The following is a 26866-nucleotide window of genomic DNA, read 5'->3' as shown; positions in this document are numbered from 1 at the left end:
TCTTGGTTCGAATTGTTCAAATGGCTTTGAGCACTATGGGACTCAACTTCTGAGGTCATCAGCCCCCTAGAACTTAGAACTACTTAAACCTACCTAACCTAAGGACATCACACACATCCATGCCCGAGGCAGGATTCGAACCTGCGACCGTAGCGATCTCGCGGTTCCAGACTGTAGCGCCTATAACCGCACGGCCACTCCGGCCGGCTAATTTCATCCACAGACATGTCTCCAGTAGTACATGACTATAGAAATCACTGCCACGCAGATATAACTTAATACAGGAACGCCCCACGTCGAATGTGTGAAATCGAACTGCGAATTTCCACTGATAAAAAAATAAGAATAAAATAGACAATTCAACAGTAAGAAATCATTCTCTTTCTCTTAACAGTTTCTGTTGAACTCGTTGGTGGCACTGAAAGTATGCTGCTAGGAGAGGTAGAGGGACAAATTTCCTGCGGAAAAGCTTCCATAATCGGTGTCAGCACAAGTAAATGGATATTTTTAACTATTAATTACGTTTCTCTTAGGGCGCACGACATCTGGGTGATTAGCGCTTCAACGATGAACTAAAAATCACTCTGCTCTTACTTAATCCCGCTGCGTGAAGAATGCGCGGCAGCGCGGGCCCGGAGGCAGAAGTGGCTACTGGAATTTAAATCAGTACAGAGGCGGGCGGTGGTGCGTGATGGCTATCGGAAATTACGGGCCTGGTAATCGCTTTCCCCGGCAGTAGCTTATCGGCGGGCAGCAAGGTCGCAGACCCGCGACCGGTCCCCACTTACCGAGGTCATAACCCCCTTCCACCACGCACGCACGCACACACACACACACACACACATACACACACACACTGCAGTTCCTTCTTTTCGTTTTCGTCTAACTTCCAGCCCAGAAATCGTTCGATCCATTACAATACCCGAAAACTGCCTGCTCTATAAACCCACACTTCCGGCCCGAGAAGTTAGTACCTCTATCTACATCTGCTTATACATCAACATCGGAAGCCATTGTACTGTGCATGACGTAGAGATTTCGCACCAATATTATCGACTTTCTTTCCTGACCCATTCACGTTATGAGGAGAGGATTCATCCCTACGTTTGTGGACTATTCTTTATCTTATTCTTACTAACCCTGCAAGATAATACGTTGTTGGCAGCAAAACGATCCTGTGGTCTTCTTTGTAAACAATTGTTTTGTGAAAATTACGTTGTCTTTCTACATCTACATCAATACTCCGCGAGCCACCTGACGATGTGTGGTGGAGGGTACTTCTCGTACACCTAATTTCTAGAATTTTCTAGTTGAGGTCACTTCACGAGACGTATGTGGAAGGAAGGAAGTAACGTGTTGTCCCATTCTTTCTGGAATGTACTGTCTCCAAATTTCGATACTAAAACTTCCCGTAATCCATAGTGCCTCTGTTGCCTGCCCTGTTCTCGCAACGACTAAACGTTTCCGTGACGCCGCTCTTCGTTAGATATTCTCTACCTCTTGTATCAGTCCTACCTGGTAAGGGTCCCAGATTGATGATCAGTCGAACAAGAGCCTTATAAGCCACTTCTTTAATAGATAAATAAAATTTCCGTTACATTCTTCTTATGAACATCAGTGTAGCATCTGTTTTGCTACTGTTTGTTTTATGTGGTCATTACACTTAAGGTAGTTCCGGATAGATACTCCTAGATATTATGTGGTGGTTAGTCTTTCCAACAACTTGTCATCAATAGCGAGTTGCACAATAGTGAATTTGTTTTCCTACGTGCGCGCAAAATGTTACTTTTATTTATGTTCAGTATCAGTTGCCAGTCCGTGCACAATTCATCAATCCTCTTCTACAGTTCTATATGTCTTCTGGCGTTGCTACCTTCTTAGAGACAACCACATCAAATGCGAACACTCTTAAAGAGCTTCCGACGCATCCTTCTAGATCATTTACAGACATTGTAAACGGTAATGGTCCCATCGCCCTTCCTTGGCGTACAACTCCCCCTCCCCTGATGAGATCACTTTTAAACTGTCACTTTTCTTTCGTTAAGAGGAACGTTTTGAGTTCTATCTGCAAGGAAGTCTTGTATTCACTAGCAAACATGATCTGATACTCGATAAGCTCGTATATATATATATATATATATATATATATATATATATATATATATATATATGTGTGTGTGTGTGTGTGTGTGTGTGTGTTTGTGTGTGTGTATATTTTGTCCAAGTGTTTTTACAATTTCTTGCGGTCGACCAGCGGTGACGCTGTCGTCCACATTAAGACATCGTAAGCGAATAATCTCGTACTGCTGCTGACCCTATCTTTTGTGTCTGTTAATAACATTAGAGGTCCTATCACTCTTCCCTAGGGCACAGACACTGTTACGTGCGTTTCTATTCGGCTCTATTAGGTTCTGTTGTTCAAATTCCTTCACATAAACACATATTTTCGAAGATATTGTGTGTGACCATACCATGGCTTGTATTGGTAGCTGACGATGTGGTAGAGTGTCGAATGCCCTTCACGAATCTAGGAAGACGGAATCTACCTGTTCACCTGCATCTGTTGTTTGGAACATGTCGTACCAGAGATTTTTTTTCTGTATAAGTTCAGGTTTCCTGTGGGAAGAATTTGCTGTAGGATCCTGCTACAGATGGACGTCAACGATATTGGTGCGTCATACCGAGTAACCGCTGTACAGCTTAAGCAAAAGGAAACTTACCCAGAAAATATTTTATGTGCTTAAGGTAGGCAAACTGACTTGCATCTTCTGTTCGGGGTAAGGATAATATAAGTTGGGATACCTATCTTAAACATTTTCCTGAACACTATTAACTTGCTGAATTCTTTCTGAAAAACCTAATGACCCGTGCTCATTTCCAGTCTCTCTCTCCCTCTCTCTCCCTCTCTCTCTCTCTCTCTCTGTCTCCCTCTCTCTCCTCTTTGACTTCTTTCACTCCTCACCTTTCTTTCCAATTCCTCTTTCTCCTGCATGTGTGATATATATGTATATACGTTTGTGTGCGAGTGTGTGTGTGTGTGTGTGTGTGTGTGTGTGTGTGCGCGTGTGTGCGAGCACTGTTGCTGCCCACCCGGCTACTCGTTCCCGATGCCCCCACAGCTCATTAATCGCAGGCAGCGCCACGGGCAAACAAGTGCGGCGGCGGCAGTGTGCTGGTCCAGTCGGCGCCGCCTCACGGGCGATTCGGCGAAGCGGCCACGTCTGCATGTCCCATAATAACAGAGCATCGCGGCCGCGCACGCTGAATTAGAACTCATTCACGTCGCGCGCCCAGCCAGCAGTAGCAGTTTAGAGGCGTTCACAAATGGCCCCGAGCGGACAACAGACCCACTGCGCGCGCCTTTCTAAGGTTCGCTGCCTTGCATCGTTCTCTACGCACTGTAATTACTGCCTTCCTCCCTACCGTATAAATACGAAATTAACTGCTCTCCAGAAATCAATGTTATGGCGAGATACCTGTTCTGTTATATGAGGGTTTATCGGAAAGGAAGGTGAGATCGATCGCGAAGTGGAAACCACAGTGAAAATACGATGAAGCTCTGCATACATTTGTGGCCAGTCTCTTTAGTGTGTCCGTCGATCGCGTCACATCGCTCTGTTCAGTGATGAGCGCATAGGGAGCACGTAAAGATGCCTAAAAAATAGTGTCTCTCGCCAAGTATAAGTGCCTGTGAGAGATTTCGCCTGATTTTATGCAGCCCACACAACGCAACTGTCATGCAGTTCCTTCTTCTCAGCCGCATACTGCAGAGGAAATGAGGATACTCCCGATGCGTTTCCAATAGAAAGTGTTTGATCACCAACCATATAGCCCGGACTTAGCTCATTCTGATTTTCATCTCTGCTCACATGAACCGCTAGCTATGAAGACAAAATTTTGGCACAGGCAATAAACTGCAGATCAGCCTAGAGAATTGGCAGAAAGCACAGACAGCTGCCTTCTATGACGAGGGTATTTGAAAGTTGGTACAATGCTAGACAGGTATCAGATCGGCGACTATGTTGAGCAGTAGATGGATCGTGTAGCTAACTATTGGAACTAGTACATTTTTGATTTTCACTGAAGTTTTCATTTCGCGACCGATAAGAGCTTTCTTCCCGAATAGTCATTGACTTCCAATGAATTTCTAGCAGATACGCAGTAAATCAAAAGTCATATTTCCGGTGTGACAGCTTCAGATATTCGTATATCCATTAATTTACTTGCGCCTAGGTCCACGGACACAGTAAAGTTTTAAAGATTGAAAATATTTAAAATGGGAGTTTGTTTATTACATTATTCACACAAGCATCATCAGCTTGTAGTGTAATATTTGCTGCTGGCTGCTGATTATGCACCACGGCTGGATAATTTGTTAATAAATAAAATAAAATTCCTGAATGGGCCTGCAACCATCGTGATTTTTTAATTAAAGCCACCTGCACTGCTTGACATATTTCTTTATTAACAACGAAATTTCGTCAACAGTCATCAACAGATTAAAAATTACAACTTCTAGAACACAGTGGAGTGTCAGTTTCAGTAAAACCTATACCGCCTGTCCAAAAGTTTCCGAGACTGATTTTATTCCGGGTGTATAAGCGGTGAGAGCGCAGTAACTGCGGTGGCAGCTTGAACCAATAGCTATAAACAACAGATGTGCACTCGATCAGTCAGTCGTGAGCAGGCACTATTAAGTAGCGGACATGCAGCCGTAGCTTGTCAACGTTGTTGTGTCACAAATCGCTGTGGAGCTACATCTCTAAATGGAGTGTTCACGAAATTTTCCAGAAAGTTTTGAAGAAAAGAAAAGTGTATCCAGGGGTTGTTAAGAACATTTTTTTTATTTATCCAGTCTGAAAACTTTTATTTACTGACGGGGTAAGCCTAAGCGGGCTACTGGCATTTAACATATGAAGAAATGTGTAAATAAATGCCTCAAGCGATGTACACGCCTTTATTCACAGAAAAAAAACAGCTCGTTAAGCACGTGGTAAAATATTATCTTTGCTTTCGATCGTGTTTCGTGTTTTACCGTTCTTTGCGCTGTGTGAACGGGCAGTCGCAAACAGCTTGTCAGCAGTTCTGAATTCCAGTAATGTCTGATGAAAAAGTGGTGACGATACGGACACAGGACAATAGTACGGGGAAAAGAGTAGGCACTGGTCTCTTCAGAAAGACCAAATCACCAGTAGATTGTAGGCCTGTTCGAAATACGCTGGTGAAAAAGTGGATGACGTAAGCAGAAATCCGAGCAGAAGTTACGCGAGTAGTATCACCACGAAAAGTCGAGAACAGGTTAATGGAATCTGGCTTCAGATCGCGAGTTTCTATGCGCCGTTTATCATGACAGGATTTCGTCGACAACAGACACTAATATGGTGCTGAGCTAGAGTAAATAAACTGGCGTCCTGTGGTGCTCAGCGATTATTGTCGCTTCTGTTTGTTGCCGTCAGACTGTCGACAGTACGTCCGCTGACTACCTCTTATACGGTCTCAGTGATTGGCGTGATCCATAGCGTTGCATCTCCTATAGCTCCCCAAGGCTCGATTCCAGGAGTTGGAGAACTCCTGGAGTCGAGCCTTGGGAAGCTATAGGAGATGCAACAGTAATATTTAGTAACACTCAAGGATTGCCTCATGCTGTCGCAGAGACCGCAGAGACACCACAGTCATCTCTGTATTCTACGAGTAAATGTCTGAATAATACAGTTAGTTCGTCGCAGCAAGTGTTGCGCGTCGTCAACAGTGACCTCTATGAGTTTTTAGATGTGAATATAGCGTATAGAGGCTGAAACCAGTCATCGAAAATACAGTGGTTCAAATGGCTCTGAGCACTATGGGACTCAACTTCTGAGGTCATTACTCCCCTAGAACTTAGAACTAGTTAAACCTAACTAACCTAAGGACATCACACACATCCATGCCCGAGGCAGGATTCAAACCTGCGACCGTAGCGGTCTCGCGGTTCCAGACTGCAGCGCCAGAACCGCACGGCCACTTCGGCCGGCGAAAATACAATGAAATTGTGACATAGACTGAACAGTGGTGTGCTCGAAATGTTTCCTCCCGTAACCTACAACAAAACCGAATAATGTCATTGCAGCTCTGACCCCCCATTAGAGAAGCGTGAAGACAAGGGCTGAGACGTGGTGTGTGATGACGTTTCCCTGGTGTGATACGACCACGGTGGCGTCACGTAGAAGTGTGGTTAAATTTGGAGCCAATGTGACATCATTAACCCATCGTACCCCTCACATGAACTTGTGAGCTGTTTTCGCATGTGTCTTCACCCTGCTGTGTCTTCGCCCTGCTGTGCGAAGAATCGTCGAGCTGGAGGATGTCATCGCAGGGTCATTACAGAAGAAGGTTATAGGCACGTTTGAGCTTAATTTCGAACTTCATGATGCAGTGAGATAAAATGACGGAGTTCCCAAAAAGTGATATCTAATCACGTATAGAATGCCTTCGCCAGGACAGGCATTTAGTTATAGGAGCTGATAGGAGCTGCATGTCGGTAATTGTGAATACCTTCGGATAATCGTAGTAGGAATTTTTCTTTTGTATTCTGTGCTGTTAAAGCAATAAAATTGAATATTGTTCACTGGTTACAAAAATTTTACTGTGCCTCACGGTACAGCCACCATCATAGCGAGTTATTTAATGGTCAGGTTAACGGTTCCGACTTTGATATTGAGATGAAGTGAAGTTTCTTTCATTCTTTCTGTGTGATAAAGCCTAGTGGTGACGTTCTTAATCAATAGCTAATCTGTTTATATAATGCACCTACGTGTAACAGGGGCATAATTAATTGGCACTCTGCCGCGCGGGATTAGCCGAGCGTTCTAAGACGCTGCAGTCATGGACTGTGCGGCTGGTCCCGGCGGAGCTTCGAGTCCTCCCTCGGGAATGGGTGTGCGTGTTTGTCCTTAGGATAATTTAGGTTAAGTAGTGTGTAAGCTTAGGGACTGATGACCTTAGCAATTAAGTCCCATGAGATTTCACACACATTTGAACATTTAAATGGCACTCTGGTAAGCTGTGTGGCAGTGTGCGAAGTAAATAAAAGGGTTCCAACTCTGAAGGAGGTTATCTGTCAGAACTACCCAGGTAATCCGAATAACCCGTCACACTTTCATGTGGTGAACATCTGCTCAGAGTTTCTGATAAGCAAAGAACAGTTTCCTGTGTAATTGTGTGGTATTAGATCTGTTATTCTTGCCAGTAAAACAGTTTTCGTAAATATGTTATTATTCATCCATAGTGGTAACTAAAATCAACTGACGGTGGATATGCAATTCTTCTAAATAATTGTAGTGGACTGGTTATAGATGCTTGAGTGTGTCGAGGTGTTTGGATAAAGCCGAAATGCCAGTAAGAATGCAACAAATTTTAATGAAAAGGTGTCCGAAAGAATGGGTTTCATCTTACAGGGAATGGGACGGCGCTCACAGCACGTTTTTCTCGTTTCCGTGCGAGGGGAAATGAAACAGCGGTCGGCCAGTGCAAGCCGGTGGAAGCCAGCCTGCACGGACCAGACCAGAGTGGTCGGGCCCTAGTTTCGCCAGTGATGAATTATCCGGCGACCGTCCGCCCGGCGAGCTGAGTCCATCAAGGCGCTCCCCGCCCCCAGTGCCGCCAACTCCCTCCGTTTTTCCAAAAGCTGATGGCCTCTTGATTTATTACGGAGAGGGCCGGACGCTAATTTTCGGTTACTACCGCGCAGGGAGTAATTTCCAACATTAATAAGCGCTCACAATAATTGTGCTTAGACGGCGCTTCTGCTGCAACCGGCCGGTCTTGCGGTTACCGCCGCTGCCTTCTGGACGCATTCCCGCTGCCTCTCGCCGTAAAGCCGTCAGGCTTCTCCAGCGGGACGTTCTGACGGCCGGCAGATGGACGTCGGCCCCTGCATCTTCTCCCTTGTCGGAATCGTGTCTTGAAGTACGTTGATGCTGCCCAGCCTATTAACTCCTGGTTTCCCCATGCGGTTTTCCATTACGATTTTCCGTGTATCCAATTTTGACTCTACCTTTCTGTCTTAGATAAAGAATCCAAATGGCTCAAATGGTTCAAATGAATGTGAGCACTATGGGGCTTAACATCTGAAGTCACACACATCTACGCCCGAGGCAGGATTCGAACCTGCGACCGTAGCGGTCGCGCGTTTCCAGACTGAAGCGCCTAGAACCGCCTGGCCACAGTGGCCGGCCGATAAAGTATCCACTACAGGTTACAAACCGTAGGTGAAGTCGATGTTGCTCCCTCGTTCTTCGGTAGAAGCCATCACAGGGAGCGGTTGTGAGCGACATCAGATCGTGGAAATCACGTATAAAATGTATTACGAGGTTAAGAAACTGATGATGTGTAAGAAATGAGTACCACAACAATATACAATATGCTGTTATTCGTAAAGTGACAATACGTGCGAAGTGTGAAATCCAATAAATAAGGAACAGACTGAAAAAACGCGAAGAGAATCAAACTGCAGACGATAAGAGAAATGCGAGAAGAAAAAAAGCTGGTGTTGAAAAATGGTTAGAAGACGAGATCATCTATAAAGGAGACAGCGCATAGGAGACTAGTGTAGCCATTTCTTCAGCTCTGATAGACCATTCGCCACCCCCCCCCCTCCCCCCAGGTCTGATTATATTATAGGAATACAAGGAAGCAATTTAGAAGGGTTCTAATAAATTAGTTACCGGTAGGGTCGAACAAAATGCAAATATTACGGAGATACTTCGTGAATTCAAATGGGAATCCCTGGATGAAGAGAATGTTCTTCTCGAGAAACACTATTGAGAAAATGTAGACAAACGGCATTTGTGCATTTGTGGCTGGCTAAAAACGATCCCACTGCCGCCAACGTACATTTTGCGCAATAACCACGAAGAAAAGGTAAGAGAAATCAGGACTTATACAGAGATATATAGACGGTTTTTCTCCCTCGCTCTGTGGAACAGGAAAGGTAAAAGGTAGCCTCGTCCTGCAACATCAGTGGTTTACGTAATATGTACGTATATGTAGATGTAGATGATGAGCCAAATGAAACAACACCGAATATGTGGCACGGAAGAGTCTAGAGAAACAGTAGGCGCAAAGGGGAAGCGGAATGAGGAGGCAGAGAAAGATAATGGGAAGGAAAGGAGGTTATATACTTATTGGCGATATGGATCAACGCATTCCATCAGAATCAGCACTGAGGACGTCTGATATTACAATGGAGTCACATAACAGGCGTTCAAGGAATTACGATAAATACTCGCAAAGGAAGAAGCATTTTCCACAGTAGAAAGTGACATGTGCGTCCACTTTTAGCTGACATTTCCCGCTTAGGTGCTCAGACAATGTCTAACAAAAGCGACTCGCCTACATAGTGCTCCAAAATTTCGGCAATTTTCAGAAATTTCCCAGCTTGTTGTGTTTCAGCTGCGCATGTCGTCTGTTGTTGTTGTTGTTGTTGTTGTTGTTGTTGTGGTCTTTAGTCCTAAGACTGGTTTGATGCAGCTCTCCATGCCACTCTATCCTGTCCAAGGTTCTTCATCTCCCAGTACTTACTGCAACCTACATCCTTCTGAATCTGCTTAGTGTATTGATCTCTTGGTCTCCCTCTACGATTTTTACCCTCCACGCTGCCCTCCAATGCTAAATTTGTGATCCATTGATGCCTCAGAACATGTCCTACCAACCGGGCTCTTCTTCTTGTCAAGTTGTGCCACAAACTCCTCTTCTCCCCAATTCAATACCTCCTCATTAGTTATGTGATCTACCCATCTAATCTTCAGCATTCTTCTGTAGCACCACATTTCGAAAGCTTCTATTCTCTTCTTGTCCAAACTATTTATTGTCCATGTTTCACTTCCATACATGGCTACACTCCATACAAATACTTTCATAAACGACTTCCTGACACTTAAATCTATACTCGATGTTAACAAATTTCTCTTCTTCAAAAACGCTTTCCTTGTCGTCTAATAAATTGTAAATTTTCTTCTAATTAATACTAACATCACAAAAATTAAGTCACTCTGTTCCGTAATGAATGAATAAATGGAAAATTTCGGGCCATATCAGACATTGTCGCTGTTATTTTTGTCAAAAGGTCGGTCGATTATAGTATAAGGACTTCAACACTAAGCAAAATTTTAAAAGTGTTTTTAAATCCGGTTACAATCAAATTTTGAGTCCCCACCTCATAGGTGAGCGTGACAGAATTTCTGTTGTGTCGGAGTCGAAATGATCTGCACATTACAATATATAAACGAACAAAATCCACATTTGTTTTGGATGCACTCTTGGTAGACTCCACCTGTTAGGCCAGAGCGCGCTTCCGGCATCTATTTTGAAATAAAGAACCAGCGATCGCAAATGATTTTGCCAGGTGATATGCGGTTTTGAATGAGTAACACGTGTGAAATATTAGCGTTTGCGCACCAGTTTTATTTCATAACTAATAAAAGTCTATCTCACTGTTACTGGCGCACAAGACTTAGTATCTGGAAAGTCAAATGAATGTTTAGCAACATGTGTCAAGGTATTTGGAAGTAATTTATTTCCAGGGGCAAAAGATTACGAGGAACAGGATTGTTGAAGGCACAGGGTGCAGGTCAGGATTCTCGACAGAGATTGATTTGCCCACTAGAATGTGAGAAAATGGTGGTGGATCGTGTGGTAGACGATTCTGTAGTAATCACTTATATACAGAGTGAGCAAAACAGAAGTGGCCCCTCGTGGACGTTTTCTCTCTCTTTGGCTCCACACTAGCACAGCTTACATCCACCTTCCATCACTTTGTCTTGCAACATATCGTGCCCATTTCTATTTCAGCTCCCTATCCGGTTATATTTCATCATTGACAGTACTTAATATAATCAGGTTTTGGAGATCTCTTCGTCTTAGGCTTGCAACGTTCTTTTTTTGCCTTGTGCAGTTCTCAAGTTCCCTTTAGCGAATTCGCTTGGTTTTTGTTTTTCGCTGATGTAAGTTGAAAAGAAAGAACACACTTCTCGAAAACTATTCGAGTCCATAGCAACAAAAAAATTGAATGTTAACTTTCGAACATTACTCCGTATATCAAAGTACTCAATTTAGGAGCCTGTACCACTTGCATAATTTTGACAATAAATGCCTTAGCCTCCGTAATGAAGAGGCTGAGAGTTGGATTCGTGGAACGATTCCACTTGAAGACCTGGGAGTAGTAGTAGGTTGCAACGTGTTGCGTCGACATTGTTTTCATTTTACGTTATTGGTTTCCGTGTAGGTCACCGATTGGTGGTTTCAGCCAGTCAAGTTGGGTCACGAGTGTATAGGGAATGGCATACATGGAGATAGTGTGTTCTCGTCAGAGATGTCAGAGGTGCTGCCTGCGATCTTGCTGGCTCGAGATCTGCTAGGAGAAAAGTGCGCTGGCGACTGACCTTGATGTGCGTCATGCGGTGGTAGTAGAGGTTGGAGCTGGCGGTGAACCTCTTCCCGCAGACTTGGCACTGGTGGGGCTTCTCCCCGCTGTGGATGCGCCGGTGCGTGTTCAGCGAGCTCGACGTCGAGAACCCCTTGTTGCACACCATGCACACGTGCGGCTTCTCGCCTGAAAAATCAGCAGAAAGGTGATAAGCGTATGCAGACAGATCGCCACTGAGGTAAAAACTTGTCGGGGTAGCCCTGCCGTCCTGCAATGAATATATGAAGGAAAAGTTCTCGAGCGAACGACGAAACGAAGAGAAATCGAGTTTATGCCATGAGGCGCGTTGACAGACTGATGACAGGAGCTTGGAATGGTACGGAGGGGCAGAGTAAAATTGTCTGGGAAATTATTTAATGGGCGTTAAGGTAGGCAACCCAGCTTACAGCTTCCAAACCTCAGGAGGATGATGTAAATTGGGTTGCCTATCTTAAAAAGGTGCATTAAATATTTTCTGGTCGGGTTTTATTTTGTCCACCATGCACCTGCCGACGCAAGCGGCGGGTTAGGCTTTTGGCACACAGTTCCCGCCTCCATGTCGCGCTTTTATCGCTATCGTTATGCCCACTACTCGCCAACATACCCTTCGAAACACGTTATTTGGCCTTTGCTTTTCCATTTCTCTACCCTGCTCAAGGTTCTTGCTGTTTCTTAAATCGCCCAGTCTTCTGGCATCAGTCAATCAGTGCATCTGATGTCGACAAATCGTTCTGTCGGCGAAATATTTGCAAGTCTAATACGACTATCCGGCCGTTTCCCCGAGAACTTTTGCTTCATAACATAAAGCGAAAAAAACTGAAAAAAGGGCATAATTGAAAATATGTTGTACAATTTGTTTGCGTAATCATTTGTTAGCACCCAAAGTAGTGTCTTGTTTGAATATGCATTCACGTACCGCTATAGGATCACAGAACTTGCATCATTGTAACACAAGAACTGAGTATTTATTCTATTTAGATTACAGAATTACGTCGCTGTAAGGCGTAGAGTTGCCTGATATGTACGTTCATGAAGATGACGTCAGAGAGAGAGTGAGAGAGAGAGAAAGAGAGAACGAGTCCTCTGGAATAGCATGAAACAGGTCGCCGAGCTTAATATCACTAATGTTCTCAAAATGGTTGATTCTATGAGATGCTCTGGAACCGTTTGGCACTTAATCCACGGAACTGAGGAAAGACAGGTCATAAGCAACAGTAAATCACTACTGTACTTCTCTAAATGACGTCTGTTAAACGCTGAGAATGGAACATTATCTCTCTATCGCCCACGCTCCCCCTCCCTGCGAACTAGTACTCGAAAGTATGTATGGGTTGAGGGATGAGAAAAACTGTTTAAGATACTGCTGTCTACCCCGAATTGCACCAGTAAACTTCTTGTGTTTCTGTTTCCATTCACTGTGACACGCTTTCCTGCACACTAATTCTACAGGGTGATCGAAATACGACGTAACAGCTGTGTTAACTGTTAAAAGGAAACCAAAATGGGGCAGACAGACTCCAGGCATTGCATACGCACTGGTTCATTGCTCGGGATTCTGCCAGATGGTGTATCGCTTTTAGAACTGCACCAATTATGATTTAAGAAAGAAGTCTTTACTAAACTGTTGCGGCATTTAGAAATTGAGCCTCGTGTATCACTAGCGTCTGGTCCTAGAGCTGTGCACAACCTGCAAATAAAAACACTGCCAAGTATTTGTAGTGCACCAGGTGACAAATTCAGATACCAGTGGCTTGAATCAGAACTACGACTAGCTGCTACATCTACATTTATACTCCGCAAGCCACCCAACGGTGTGTGGCGGAGGGCACTTAACGTGCCATTGTCATTATCTCCCTTTCCTGTTCCAGTCGCGTATGGTTCGCGGGAAGAACGACTGTCTGAAAGCCTCCGTGCGCGCTCTAATCTCTCTAATTTTACATTCGTGATCTCCTCGGGAGGTATAAGTAGGGGGAAGCAATATATTCGATACCTCATCCAGAAACGCACCCTCTCGAAACCTGACGAGCAAGCTACACCGCGATGCAGAGCGCCTCTCTTGCAGAGTCTGCCACTTGAGTTTGTTAAACATCTCCGTAACGCTATCACGGTTACCAAATAACCCTGTGACGAAACGCGCCGCTCTTCTTTGGATCTTCTCTATCTCCTCCGTCAACCCGATCTGGTACGGATCCCACACTGATGCGCAATACTCAAGTATAGGTCGAACGAGTGTTTTGTAAGCCACCTCTTTTGTTGATGGACTACATTTTCTAAGGACTCTCCCAATGAATCTCAACCTGGTACCCGCCTTACCAACAATTAATTTTATATGATCATTCCACTTCAAATCGTTCCGCACGCATACTCCCAGATATTTTACAGAAGTAACTGCTACCAGTGTTTGTTCTACTATCATATAATCATACAATAAATGATCCTTCTTTCTATGTATTCGCAATACATTACATTTGTCTGTGTTAAGGGTCAGTTGCCACTCCCTGCACCAAGTGCCTATCCGTTGCAGATCTTCCTGCATTTCGCTGCAATTTTCTAATGCTGCAACTTCTCTGTATATTACAGCATTATCCGCGAAAAGCCGCATGGAACTTCCGACACTATCTACGAGGTCATTTATATATATTGTGAAAAGCAATGGTCCCATAACACTCCCCTGTGGCACGCCAGAAGTTACTTTAACGTCTGTAGACGTCTCTCCATTGCAGTCTGTACATCGTGCCATGAAGAGCGGTTCGTTTGTTTCGCCCATGGCCAGAGTTAAGGTTGATGATTTGTCGGTTTGGTGCGCCGCGAGAGGGCAGGAGCTCGCACACGTGATCGACAGGAGCGCCGATGAGGCTGAAGAGCGAGGAGAAGTGGATGATGGAGTCTGTGGACAGCCAAGAACAGGAAGCCAGCTCCAAAGCTAATGAGCGCAAGAACCGAGTTTGTGGTAACGTCCAGAGGTCGAGGTCTCACAGTAAAGTCGGCAACGCGAATCGATACCACAGACATTAGCGAAGGGTCGCTTCAGTCCGTAAGGACGTATAGGAGACGCTACAGATGAATACGCTTCTCTCCCAATTACGGCAGCGCACTCACGCTGAGGTCAATATAGTGTGCAGCATGCATAGTGTGCTCTGCCCAGTTCGATACGTCAGCTACAGCAGTCAACATTATCGAGTTTCTGATAGAATGTACTTCATTAATGTTGAACATTGTACCTGATGAGAACGGTCTGTTACTTAGTGCATCAAGTGATGCTTTGCTAGTCCATGACTGTTCTAAATTACCCAGTAATCGTGTGGCAAATAGGAGCGTCAAAGTTAGGTGCACACAAGCAACACATTAGGGTGGTTGGTGTCTTTTCCCGAATGAGAGAATGACGATTCCAGAGGAGACAAAGGCAGAGGCTTCCACGTTACAGGAAGAGCCTTAGCAGGAGGTTTTAATGACCGACAGCTGTTTCGTCGCCGGTTGAGTGATGCAATATAGAATACACTGAAAAGTTCAGTCTGTGCATTCAGTGTGATGAACTACCAGCAATACTCCACAAGCGAGGGTTCCACACAAGGGTCATGTGTACTGTGCTGCATATTGAGGTTCTTCTGTGTTGGCACGCTGACCATACAGTTGTTTCCCCTAAGCAAAAGCCATTTTGATCTCGTTAATTTTACGATGTGAGCTTTATTGATGGTGTACGTGCAGAATGAAAAAATATTTCATCGTTATTACGCTGTGCGCGTGATTGATAATATATGTGAAATACTACAGAAAATTATTTTGTCATTATTAAGCTAAGAGCGTGACTGATTTTGTATGTCCCATTGCACAGAAAACTGCAATTGCGAAACTTTAATTGTGAAACTTGCGTGACGCTGTTGTAGTGGCCAAATAATAGCCATGCTTTGCTAAGTAGTTGGCGACGAGGGTGCTTATAGATCAATATTTAGTTGAGTAAACGTAAGTAATCCGTAAGTAAGCCAGAGAGTTGTTTTCTGAACTTTTGCTTGTTCTAAGTTGTTATTTGAGGAAGCTGTTTTTTCAAAAAAAAAAAAAAAGTTTCAAATGGCTCTGAGCACTATGGGACTTAATATCTTAGGTCATCAGTCCCCTAGGACTAAGAACTACTTAAACCTAACTAACCTAAGGACATCACACACATCCATGCCCGAGGCAGGATTCGAACCTGCGACCGTAGCAGTCCCGCGGTTCCGGACTGCAGCGCCTAGAACCGCAAGAACACCGCGGGCGGCGCCGTTTTTTCATTTGCCGTTTTGGTGTCTGTGGCTAAGGGACCTATATTGTGAACTATGGTTTTTGCTGGCCTAACTCGGTACTGGGGCGGAGTCTAATTTAAATTCCGTTATATTGCGCTGAAGAGATTTGATGTTGTTGTCCTCTTATTTCAAGCACTGCCTCCAAGAACTGTAACTGGATAGGAGATAAAGCTCAATTTTATTATTTATTGTCAATTGTCATTAACGATACATTACGTTTGATAACTTGTTCCTGAAACTGGGCCCACGCTTGCAAAACCTCCAACCTGAATCTCACTCCTTCCAAACTCTACATTACAGCGTGATGGTTCAGATGGCTCTAAGCTCTATGGGACTTAACATCTGAGGTCATCATTCCCCTAGACTTAGAACTACTAAAACCTAACTAACCTAAGTACATCACACACATCCATGCCCGAGGCAGGATTCGAACCTGCGACCGTAGCGGTCGCGCCGTTCCAGACTGTAGCGCCTTGAACCGCTTGGCCACCCCGGCCGGCAGTGTGATGAGTGGTTGAGCGTGAAACTCTCTTTTCTTCCTAGTGAAGCATGGCTGTATTTATTGGGATACATGAACTGGAAGACAGTTGACGGTGGAATAGGAAAATCCTCATCAGTTACATCGACAATCTCTACGAGATAAGTGGTGTGCAGTTAGCGCAACACAAACTAATGGTTCAGTGTTTCCCCAGCAAACTATATCGTCTGACAGTTACGTGGTTAATATGTTGCAACTTTTTTCAGGGAACTAACAAGACCTACAGTTATTTCATACAACATGATGCAGGAACAATGCATCTGTGACAATGTTACGAGATGTTTTTGATGATAAGAACTGTCCACTGTGAGCAGATTCTTCTGACACGCCGCTCTAAAAGGTTTTAATTTTCTCGAACTCCTTTCTGAAGCCAATACTAAAAAAACTAAACTCCTCCCGAACCGGCCATGAAGGCCCAAGAGTACCGACCGGCCGCCGTATCATCCTCAGACCATAGGCGTCACTGGATGCGGCCATGGAGGGGCATGTGGTCAGCACAGCGCACTCCCGGCCGTACGTCAGTTTCCAAGACCACAGCCGCTACTTCTCAGGCAATAGATGACACAGGGATAGAAAAATAATTAAAATCGCTCAAAAGAGGAAAGGCCGCTGGACCTCATGGGATACCAATTCGATTTTACACAGAATAGGCGAAGGAACTTGCCCCCCTTCTTGCAGCGGTGTACCGTAGGTCTCTAGAAGAGCGTAGGGTTCCAAAATATTGGAAAAGAGCACAGGTCAACCCCGTTTTCAAGATGGGACGTCGAACAGATGTGCAGATCTATAGACCCATATCTCTAACGTCGACCAGTTGTAGAATTTTGGAACACGTATTATGTTCGGGTATAATGACTTCTCTGGAGACTATTCGTCCACGAGACTCAGAGGGCCATAGACACGGGTTCGCAGGTAGATGCCGTGTTTCTTGACTTCCGCAAGGCGTTTGACACAGTTTCCCACAGTCGTTTAATGAACAAAGTAATAGCATATGGACTATCAGACCAATTGTGTGATTGGATTTAAGAGTTCCTAGATAACAGAACGCAGCATGTCATTCTCAATGGAGAGAAGTCTTCCGAAGTAAGAGTGATTTCAGGTGTGCCGCAGGGGAGTGACGTAGGACCGTTGCTATTCGCAATATATATAAATCACCTTGTGGGTAACATCGGAAGTTCACTGAGGCTTTTTGCAGATGATGCTGTAGTATATCGAGAGGTTGTAACAATGGAAAATTGTACTGAAATGCAGGAGGATCTGCAACGAATTGACGCATGGTGCAGGGAATGGCAATTGACTCTCATGTAGACAAGTGTAATGTGCTGCGAATAGACAGAAAGAAAGATCCTTTATCATTTAGCTACAATATAGCAGATCAGCAACTGGAAGCAGTTAATTCCATAAATTATTAGGGAGTAGGCATTAGGAGTGATTTAAAATGGAATGACCATATAAAATTAATCGTCGGTAAAGCAGATGCCAGACTGAGATTCTTTGGAAGAATCCTAAGGAAATGCAATCCGAAAATAAAGGAAGTAGGTTACAGTACACTTGTTCGCCCACTGCTTGAATACTGCTCAACGGTGTGGGATCCGTACAAGATAGGGTTGATAGAAGAGATAGAAAAGATCCAACGGAGAGCAGCGCTCTTCGTTACAGGATCATTTAGAAATCGCGAAAGTGTTACGGAGATGATAGATATACTCCAGTGGAAGACTCTGCAAGAGAGACGCTCAGTAACTCGGTAAGCGCTTTTGTTGAAGTTTCGAGAACATACCTTCACCGAGGAGTCAAGCATTATATTGCTCCCTCCTACGTATATCTCGCGAAGAGACCATGAGGATAAAATCAGTGAGATTAGAGCCCACACAGAGGCATACCGACAATCTTTCTTTCCACGAACAATACGAGACTGGAATAGAAGGGAGAAGAGATAGAGGCACTCAAGGTACCCCCCGCCACACACCGTCAGGTGTCTTGCGGAGTATGGATGTAGATGTAGAAGTTGCTTCTCAGTTTGCCTCACAAGGGCTGCGTGCACCACGCTTGCCAACAGCGCTCGGCAGACTGGATTGTCACCCATCCAAATGCTAGCCCAGCCCGACAGCACTTTAACTTCGTTGATCTGACGGGAACCGGTGTTACCACTGCGGCAAGGCCGTTGGCGAAGCCCATACTAACTTCGGTTAAAACCTATGCCGGTGTCCCAGAAACAGGCCAGTTGGCATGCAGTGATCGGAGCCAGAGTCACAACAATGGTTCCCGCGCAACGCCGGGTCGTGTTTGAAATATCCCGCCTGTGTCAGGAGTAGCGTAGTGGAGGGCGAGCAGGGGGCGTACCTGTGTGCGTGCGCATGTGCCTCTTGAGCAGCGACGGCCGGTCGAAGGCCTTGCCGCAGACCTCGCAGGGCAGCAGCGTCCGCTCGCCGCGCGCCGGCCGCGCCGCCTTGGGCCCGGGCGCCGCAGCCGCGACGGCCGCCGCCGCCGCCGCCGCCGCCTCCAGCGCCAGCGACAGCGACAGGTCGCCCGCCGTCGACGCCGCCGACGACGTGGACGATGACGACGACGACGACGCGGACGACTCCCCGGACACGGACTTGCGCTCGTCGGTGTCGCCGGCGCCTGGGCTATTGACGAGCACCCGCGACAGCAGCGACATCGACAGGTCCAGCGGCGAGTCTGCAAACATTGGCGCTGTTGTTATGAACGGCTCAGTAGACCAAAGATACAACTCAGTTTCCCTGGCAGCCCTTTTTCTCGCAGAATTTCCTATTGGCTGTCCATTTCTCGTTATTTTTTGAAGGTGTAGCTACAGCTGTAGACTTGGTATATTAACAGAATGATAAACTGTTGATCCATTGTGGACATGAGACAGCAGCCCGTCAAGCATTTAACACTGGTATTCTCCTACAGCCTTGCAGAAGAGACGTTATTTTATTTTATTTTTACTAAACAATTTCGGCATTCCACTATGCCATCTTCAGGCCCCACATGCATCTCTCAAAAATAAACGATATCGGCATTCTGGGCCAAACCTAAACTGTAGATTAGATTAGATTAGATTAGTACTTGTTCCATAGATCATGAATACGACACTTCGTAATGAAGTGGAACTTGTCAGGTTAATAAAAGGTGCCTATATAAGATATTACATTAGACAAAATATTACATGACACTCAATTTTTTTGTGGGGGTTGGGAAATTACCCACTTACTATATCCAAAAATTCATCTAATGAGTAGGAGTAGTTGCCATTAAGAAATTCTTTTAATTTCCTTTTAAATGCTGTATGGCTGTCTGTCAGACTTTTGATGCTATTAGGTAAGTGACCAAAGATTTTCTGAGCCAAACTTAGATTTAACCTTAAGTAGTGAAGATCATCCTTCTCCTAGTGTTGTAGCCATGTACACTGCTATTACTTTTGAATTCGTTCGGATTGTTAATAACAAATTTCATAAGTGAATATATATATTGTGAGGCTACAGTGAAGATTTCTAGCTCTTTAAATAAGTGTCTGCAGGATGATCTTGGATGAGCTCCAGTAATTATTCTGATTACACGCTTTTTTGCAATGAACACTCTTTTACTCAATGATGAGTTAACCCAGAATATGATTCCATACGAAAGCAGAGAATGAAAATAGGCGTGGTAAGCTAATTTACTCAGACGTATATCGCCAAAATTTGCAATGACCCTAATAGCAAGTGCTTCCTTAAAGGACTTGATCGCAGTCAGGTCTTCGAAGGAGGCACTTGGTATACGGTTTAGAATTCACGACATCCAGGAACATATGGTCCAGTCCGCCAATACCGTTTATTTTTGAGAGATGCATATGGGGCCTGAAGATAGCATAATCTAATGCCGAAACTGGTTGTAAAAATAAAATAAAGTAACATCTCATTTGCACGGCTCTTGACGAATATCATTGTAAAATAAGAATATCATTGTAAAATAAGAATCATAACAGTACTGTAACGAAGCGCACGTAAGGAGGTCGGTGGCAGTCGTGAACCACCTGACGATTCAACCAAAAAGTACTGTGTGCCTCTGGGTGCGGGTCAAAAATTCAGCCTTGGTTTTAGGTTGGTGAGGACGTGTGGTCTCTGCAGCATGACAGTGATAGTTTGCCGAGCATATAAATACTTGCAGGGACAGTCAGAAGCAGAAACAATGGTCCATGTGTAGCTTATTCACATGTTACCTGTTACCAGCGAAGGTAACGGCTACAGAGTATGTCGTTGAACGGACACTCATAGGACACTAACGGCGTCGTAATGTATTCTCTGGACCTCTTTGAACCAAATTGCATCACACAACCGCCTTCTTACCTGCACATCACTATATCAGTTTCCCTCAAAGAATATAAATTTAACCAAAAAATCAAGAAATATTAAAAAGAGGGGACACATCGTCCTCAAATCATAGCAACCATGACCATCGGAATATCCAAAATTGTGAGGGGTTATCAATTCAGAGAGCACGAATTCTGAAAAAAAAACTTGCGTTCCAGAAACTAGACAGTAACTCCTGCTAAACGTTTGTTCCACAACAAGGGAACTCTGTTAACTAGGAAACCCATTTAATATTGCGACAAGAAAGGACTTTAGCTAAACACTTCATCTGGAGTGCACTACTCCACTGAAATGAGAGATCAACTACAGCCAAAGAAGGAAAAGAGGGAAAAAACGGAAAACATAGGCAGCAGCTACAACCTACACGAATGTGGTTTTGAAGGGCAATCATACGGACGAATTGCACCTAGAGAGAAGTAAGTGACGAAGTCCTGTAAGCAATATATGGGCTTGTGCTCTGGTATTCGAATATATAATAAACTTTTTAAAGCAAAATTCTACATGGTAGCAATTCTTGGAAGATAAGGGATACAAATTTTACCAAGGAATGAAAAGTGATGCGAGAAAACAGAAACATTTGAAGCAGGGCCAATATGATGATGACAATGTTCGAGACGTAGACTGCCTAATCTTGAATCTTGAGAAATGGAAGTCTTGGTAAAGATTTCGAATCTCGATTTCATGCAGTTCGAAATATCATGAACTTCGCCGATAAGACTAACACAAGTTTGTCATCCAGGAAATCTTTAATGGAGCGCCACATTGTGCTTTATTAAGCTCAGTACCGGACTTAGCGATAATATGCAAATGAAGTCAGTGTCAGTATGTAGGAATTCATTATGAATGAGATAAAATCATGGAAAAAGAAAGTAATTTCAAGCTTGTCTTGGGGACATGAAACGGGAATGATACTATTCAGAAAATATGAACATGAATTACTATGTAAACAGTACAACAGCTCGGTTAGAATATTTGCGTTTGTCCTAACGTTAATAGAAGCCGAGTTAATGATTCTGAAACGAACGAGTCGCTGCGTACTAAATAGCGATAGGTCATCAAGAGTGATAATCCTTTTGTGGTAATTACCACCATCATCAGAATCAGCAGGACATAATGAAGAAGAAAGCAGATGAAGAGGTGTAACATCGTTTCAATAAACTACTACTTAGTGGAGATATTTACTCACGAAAAACGTCCATTGCGAACCACAGAGTTGTAAGAAAAATGGGTTTCCGTGAAACTATAAATTTCTTTACGTGATTCTGCCCAAACGTGAAGATAGTCGAAAAAGACAACTTTAGCTGTCATCAAAGCTAGGGCCGTAGACAATGTTCCGGAGTTGTTACTGCGACTGCCTGAATGCTCTGCTTCAACCTTTTCATTAATTAGAGAAGGACGGCCTCAATTTAAGCTACCAAAACAAGAGTACTTAAACGAAACCTCGAGGCCGAGACTTAAATCGCGCTTCATGAATAATAAGCGTAATATTAAATCTGTAGACCACTTAGCATGAAATGCGCAGGCGGCACAGAACAAAGGTGAGCCGCGAAACAAACGCGTCGCGGCCGGCCTGCCACCGTATTTCCATCAGCAGAATAATCCCTGATACATAATCACGAGTCAGATCTCCCGCGGGAGCATCTGGAACAAAGCTCGCTCCGTAAACATTTCACATTCACGCAGGCCATACCTTCTTCTCCTTCCACACAGCAGCGGAACGCAATCGGGGTATAAGAAGAACGGGGCGACAGCACAGGGGGAAAAAAAGGGAAAAAAGGGGGAATGTACGGGCGGGGAGGAGAAAAGACAAGAAGTTGGCGAATCGTGGTAACTCACAATGGCGAGCTGCACCACGGCGCTCTGTTGAAAAATTCCCGACGAGCGGTTGGAGTGGGCGGCGGGGGACAGTGCAGTGAGAGGCTGCTGATGGTGGTGGACAGTACAATAGGGCCGAGAGTCTGCTCGAGCATTCAGGGCGACAGCGGCCGGAGGCGGAGAGGTGTCTGCGATGGCCGCTACCGGCATCGCGCCGTGGGGGCCGGCGGTGAAGCGAGGGACGAAGCACGACTGATGGGCAGCGCGTAACAAATCCGTTACCATTCCAGCAAGCCGGAAACCAGACTTCTGCGTCGACGTCCTCGTTGTTAACACGGCTTACCCCGCGACGGCACTTCGTGTTGCGTCGAGGGTAGGCGTCTACGGTTCGTAGCCAGCGATACGCTCGTGCAGTGAGCGATCAATCCATCGTTCACGCACCTTCGTCAGCAAAGCTTGTTCCTAGCTGCTTACCTGTCCTGCCTTTTTCCCCTGATGATCTTCCTGCAGTAGTTTGTGCATATGAAAAGCGTTTTTTTTTTTTTTTTTTTGTGACGGGTAGTTCGCTAAAGGAGCCCGTGAAATCAATCGACAAGGCCCAGTAGAATTTCACAGGCGAGTGCCAGGTACTGACAAATAACTGAAATATAAAACTTCCTGGCAGATTAAAACTGTGTGCCGGACCGAGACTCGAACTCGGGACCTTTGCCTTTCGAGGGCAAGTGCCCTACCAAGTTTGGAAGGTAGGAGACGAGATACTGGCAGAAGTAAAGCTGTAAGGACGGGGCGTGAGTCGTGCTTGGGTAGCTCAGTTGGTAGAGCACTTGCCCGCTAAAGGCAAAGTTCCTGGGTTCGAGTCTCGGTCCGGCACACAGTTTTAATCTGGCAGGTAGTTTCATATCAGCGCACGCTCCGCTGCAGAGTGAAAATCTCATTCTGGAAACGTCCCCAAGGCTGTGGCTAAGCGATGTCTCCGCAATATCCTTTCTTTCAGGAGTGCTAGTTCTGCAAGGTTCGCAGGAGAGCTTCTGTAAAGTTTGGAAGGTAGGAGACGAGATACTGGCAGAAGTAAAGATGTGACGACGGGGCGTGAGTCGTGCTTGGGTAGCTCAGTTGGCAGAGCGCTTGCCCGCGAAAGGCAAAGGTCCCAAGTTCGAATCTCGGTCCGACAGACAGTTTTAATCTGCCAGGAAGTTTCATATCAGCGCATGCAACTGAACTATAATTTGTGGTCTTAGTAGTGAATAATTCGTTCCTTCCACATTCAAACCCATCGAACTCCATAACATGTATTACAATTTTTCAGGAACTGTTCTTTCCACTGGTATTTTTCATTCTTTTGCTTCTATTCCTCACTGAACATTCAAGGGTACTTCTCTTACTTTTTTTTTCATTTTCTTGGGAAACTGAAGGTGACTGAAAAATCCTGGCATAGTAAAACTGTGTGCCGGATCGAGACTCGAACTTGGGATCTTTGTCTTTCGCGGACGACCACTCTAGCAACTGAGCTAGCAAAGCACGACTCACGACTTGTACTCACAGTTTTACTCCCGCCATTACCTCGTCTCCTGCCTTCCCAACTCCACAGAAGTTCTGCTGCGAACCGTGCAAGATCAGCGCTCCTGGAAGAAAGGATACAGCGAAGATATGGATTAGCCGCAGCGTGGGGGATGCTTCCGGAATGAAATTTTCTCTCTGCACCGTAGTGTGCGATGATATGAAATTTCCAGGCAGATTAAAACTGTCTTCCGGACCGAGATTCGAACTCGGAAGCTTTGCCTTTCGCAGGAAAGTACCGACTGAGCTGCCCAAGCACGAAAGTGACTTATTTTAGATTTTAATCTTTCACTGTTTTGAATGTCTTCTTGTGGTATGTTCGTTCCATTAGAGTTTTGTGTTAATGATATTGAGATTATGTCTGCGAGCAACTGAAAATAAAATTCACTTTATATTTTGCCGTACGCGTTTCGTCCCAAATTGATGAAACATCTAGAGTACCTTGAAATGTATACAAATTTCCAACTACATCTAGTGCTTTTAACTTACTTATCTTGCTGTAAAATAAAGCTGTCATCGATCCGAAGATTGTTTTTAATACCTATGTGCTTTACTAATCATGATCTCGTTGCAGATGGTATGCCGTTGCCTTCTTCCGATTTTTGAACTGACTTACTCATCCAGATATAGGGGGAGCTACAGTTTAACGTGGCTTACCAACCATTTTTCAAATCAATAAACATTTCCAGAGGATAAAGGAGCGATAAGTAAGACATAAAATCCTAGGATCGGCATGTTGTTGAACCCGAGACCTTAGGATTTGTAGTCTGGCACTTTAAAAATTCCCTCTTGTTTCTTTTATCCCGTTTCTTTGTGAAAGGCTCTCTGGATACGCTGCATGCCGTCTTTCAAATTCAGTGGAAGAGAACGTAACTCAGTTTTTTTATTACAGAGATTGGCCAGTTCCCTGACGGAACACTGCCGTTCTGGCACGCCTTATTCTGCTGTGGTACTTGATTTGGTTTGATTTTCTCCGGTGGTGGAAGGGTTGGTCGATGCCGTCAAGGACATCATTTTCAGGAAGCGTCGGCATTTTCTTGTCTTGGGGTGGTCTCGAGTGAAAACGTTCACTTGGAGGCTCTCTCGATATAAACCTTAACGAAATGTGTAGGCTAATCACAAGATGCGTGAAGCCCACACGAAGTCCCACGCCTCGTAGGGAAACTCATGAACATAGCGAGCAGTTCAAAAACACATCTCATGATCGCGAACCACTTCACGGATGAAAAAGTCTAAAGTAATGATATCGGTTCCTCAATTACACCTTTAATGATCCTCCGATAGGCTAGACTATTTCGGAACACCTACCGAGTGATGTTGAATTAAATTTCAAGTCATGGAAAATGCTAAACCATATCACAACTGCTTTACCCCCTGTAACAGTCAAGCTGATAAGATGGAGCCTATTAAAACCCGATGACAATAAATGCGACTGTGGAGAAATACAAAACATGTGATGTCTTCTGACACGCTGAAATTGTCCTGCACGTTGCTCCCTATCCGACCTCTGGCTAAACAAGCCTGAAGCTTTTGACTTGATCCAGTAACGGGCCGAAAAATTGACAGCTCCGGACACGGTAAAGTAAGTGTGCGACTTGAACGCTATAAACGTTTCTGGTCCTGGAGTGTTCGATATATTTGACATACAGGAAGTTAAAAATTGATTCAGCAGACAAGATACGGAATGAACATTTAGTAGAAGGAGTATGTGAGGAAAGAACATCGAACATCCTTACCCGTAAAAGAGGCAGGTGGACAGAACTAAAGTAGCAGCATTCACTACTACCTTAACACTGGAAGAAATACTAAAAGGGCCGGCCGCTGTGGACGTGCGGTTATAGGCGCTTCAGTCCGGAACCGCGCTGCTGCTACGGTCGAAGGTCCGAATAGTGCCTTGGGCGTGGATGTGTGTGATGTCCTTAGGTTAGTTAGGTTTAAGTAGTTCTAAGTCTAGGGGAGTGATGACCTCAGATGTTAAGTCCCATAGTGCTTAGATCCATAAATACTAAAAGGGAAAAGGTGTGGGGGCCAGGAAAGGCTAGAATGCGCGAAACGCCATTACAAAGTATAGTGAGCGTAAGGAGGAGAACACTCGCCCTACCGTGATGAAGATATAGTGGGAGGGAGACATTAAAACAGATGAAGAACTGGTAAAAAAAGAGCATTGTCTGAAGTAAAATTGGTTTTTTGTACGTTTCTTTTTCAAATGCGTTCGTTTAGTTGAATTAAGGTAATATGAATAATGATGACCTGCCTGTATAGATTAAATGCGCGGCACGCTAGCTTGAGAGACACGAATGTTAGGCAGACCCTTTTGGGTCAACGCGACGGCTTAACGATCACTGGCATCGTATACCGTCCTCAGTGGGTGTGGTTCTTAGGCGGCTTTTTCAAGTTCGTTTAGACAAATCTGAACTAATTCCCAATCATCACTTCTGAAAATACGACACACAGTGGTTTAAAAGACGACAACACACAGACCAAAGTTTACACGATTTATAGACAGATGGTACACACCGTTTCCCTCCCGGCTGGGCAAGAGAATGGACAGCCGACCACAAATTTAAAACGAAACAAATCTGCCAAGTCATGTGAACAACGGATCCGGAACGACAGGAGGATCTTTAGGATACAGAGAGGATAAGAATAACGAAAATGAAATGAAAAATGGAATTAGTAATAATTTTAGTCTTAAGGGGGGGGGGGGGGGTAGGACGTCAAACGGGCCGACTTGGAACAGGAGAGTCACCACAGTACGTTTTAATTTCTACCGTCAATACTTTTACAAATAAATTCATATAACTTTGTGAGCATGACCAGGAAGGATTGAGGACTCACACTCATCGCAGAGGAAGTTCAAAAACGTAGCAAAATACCTTTTTTTACATGT

The 26866-nt window shown here is 44.6% G+C and overlaps 1 protein-coding gene across 1 annotated transcript in view; it reads right to left on the bottom strand.

Annotated features, from left to right (window-relative positions):
- The window catches only part of LOC126092092 (zinc finger and SCAN domain-containing protein 22-like), a 759840-nt gene that overhangs the window by 241322 nt on the left and 491652 nt on the right, over positions 1 to 26866 (bottom strand). The window contains exons 4-5 of the mRNA XM_049907515.1: positions 18593 to 18931; positions 11418 to 11587 (exon numbers count right to left, since the gene is read on the bottom strand). Of these exons, the coding sequence (XP_049763472.1) occupies positions 11418 to 11587; positions 18593 to 18931 (509 nt within the window). The remainder of the gene's footprint in view (positions 1 to 11417; positions 11588 to 18592; positions 18932 to 26866) is intronic.

Source organism: Schistocerca cancellata, chromosome 7 (assembly GCF_023864275.1).
Source record: "Schistocerca cancellata isolate TAMUIC-IGC-003103 chromosome 7, iqSchCanc2.1, whole genome shotgun sequence".
NCBI classification, from domain to species: Eukaryota; Metazoa; Arthropoda; class Insecta; order Orthoptera; family Acrididae; genus Schistocerca; species Schistocerca cancellata.
Note: the sequence above shows the minus strand (reverse complement) of the source record. Positions and strands in the feature narration are given on the sequence as shown.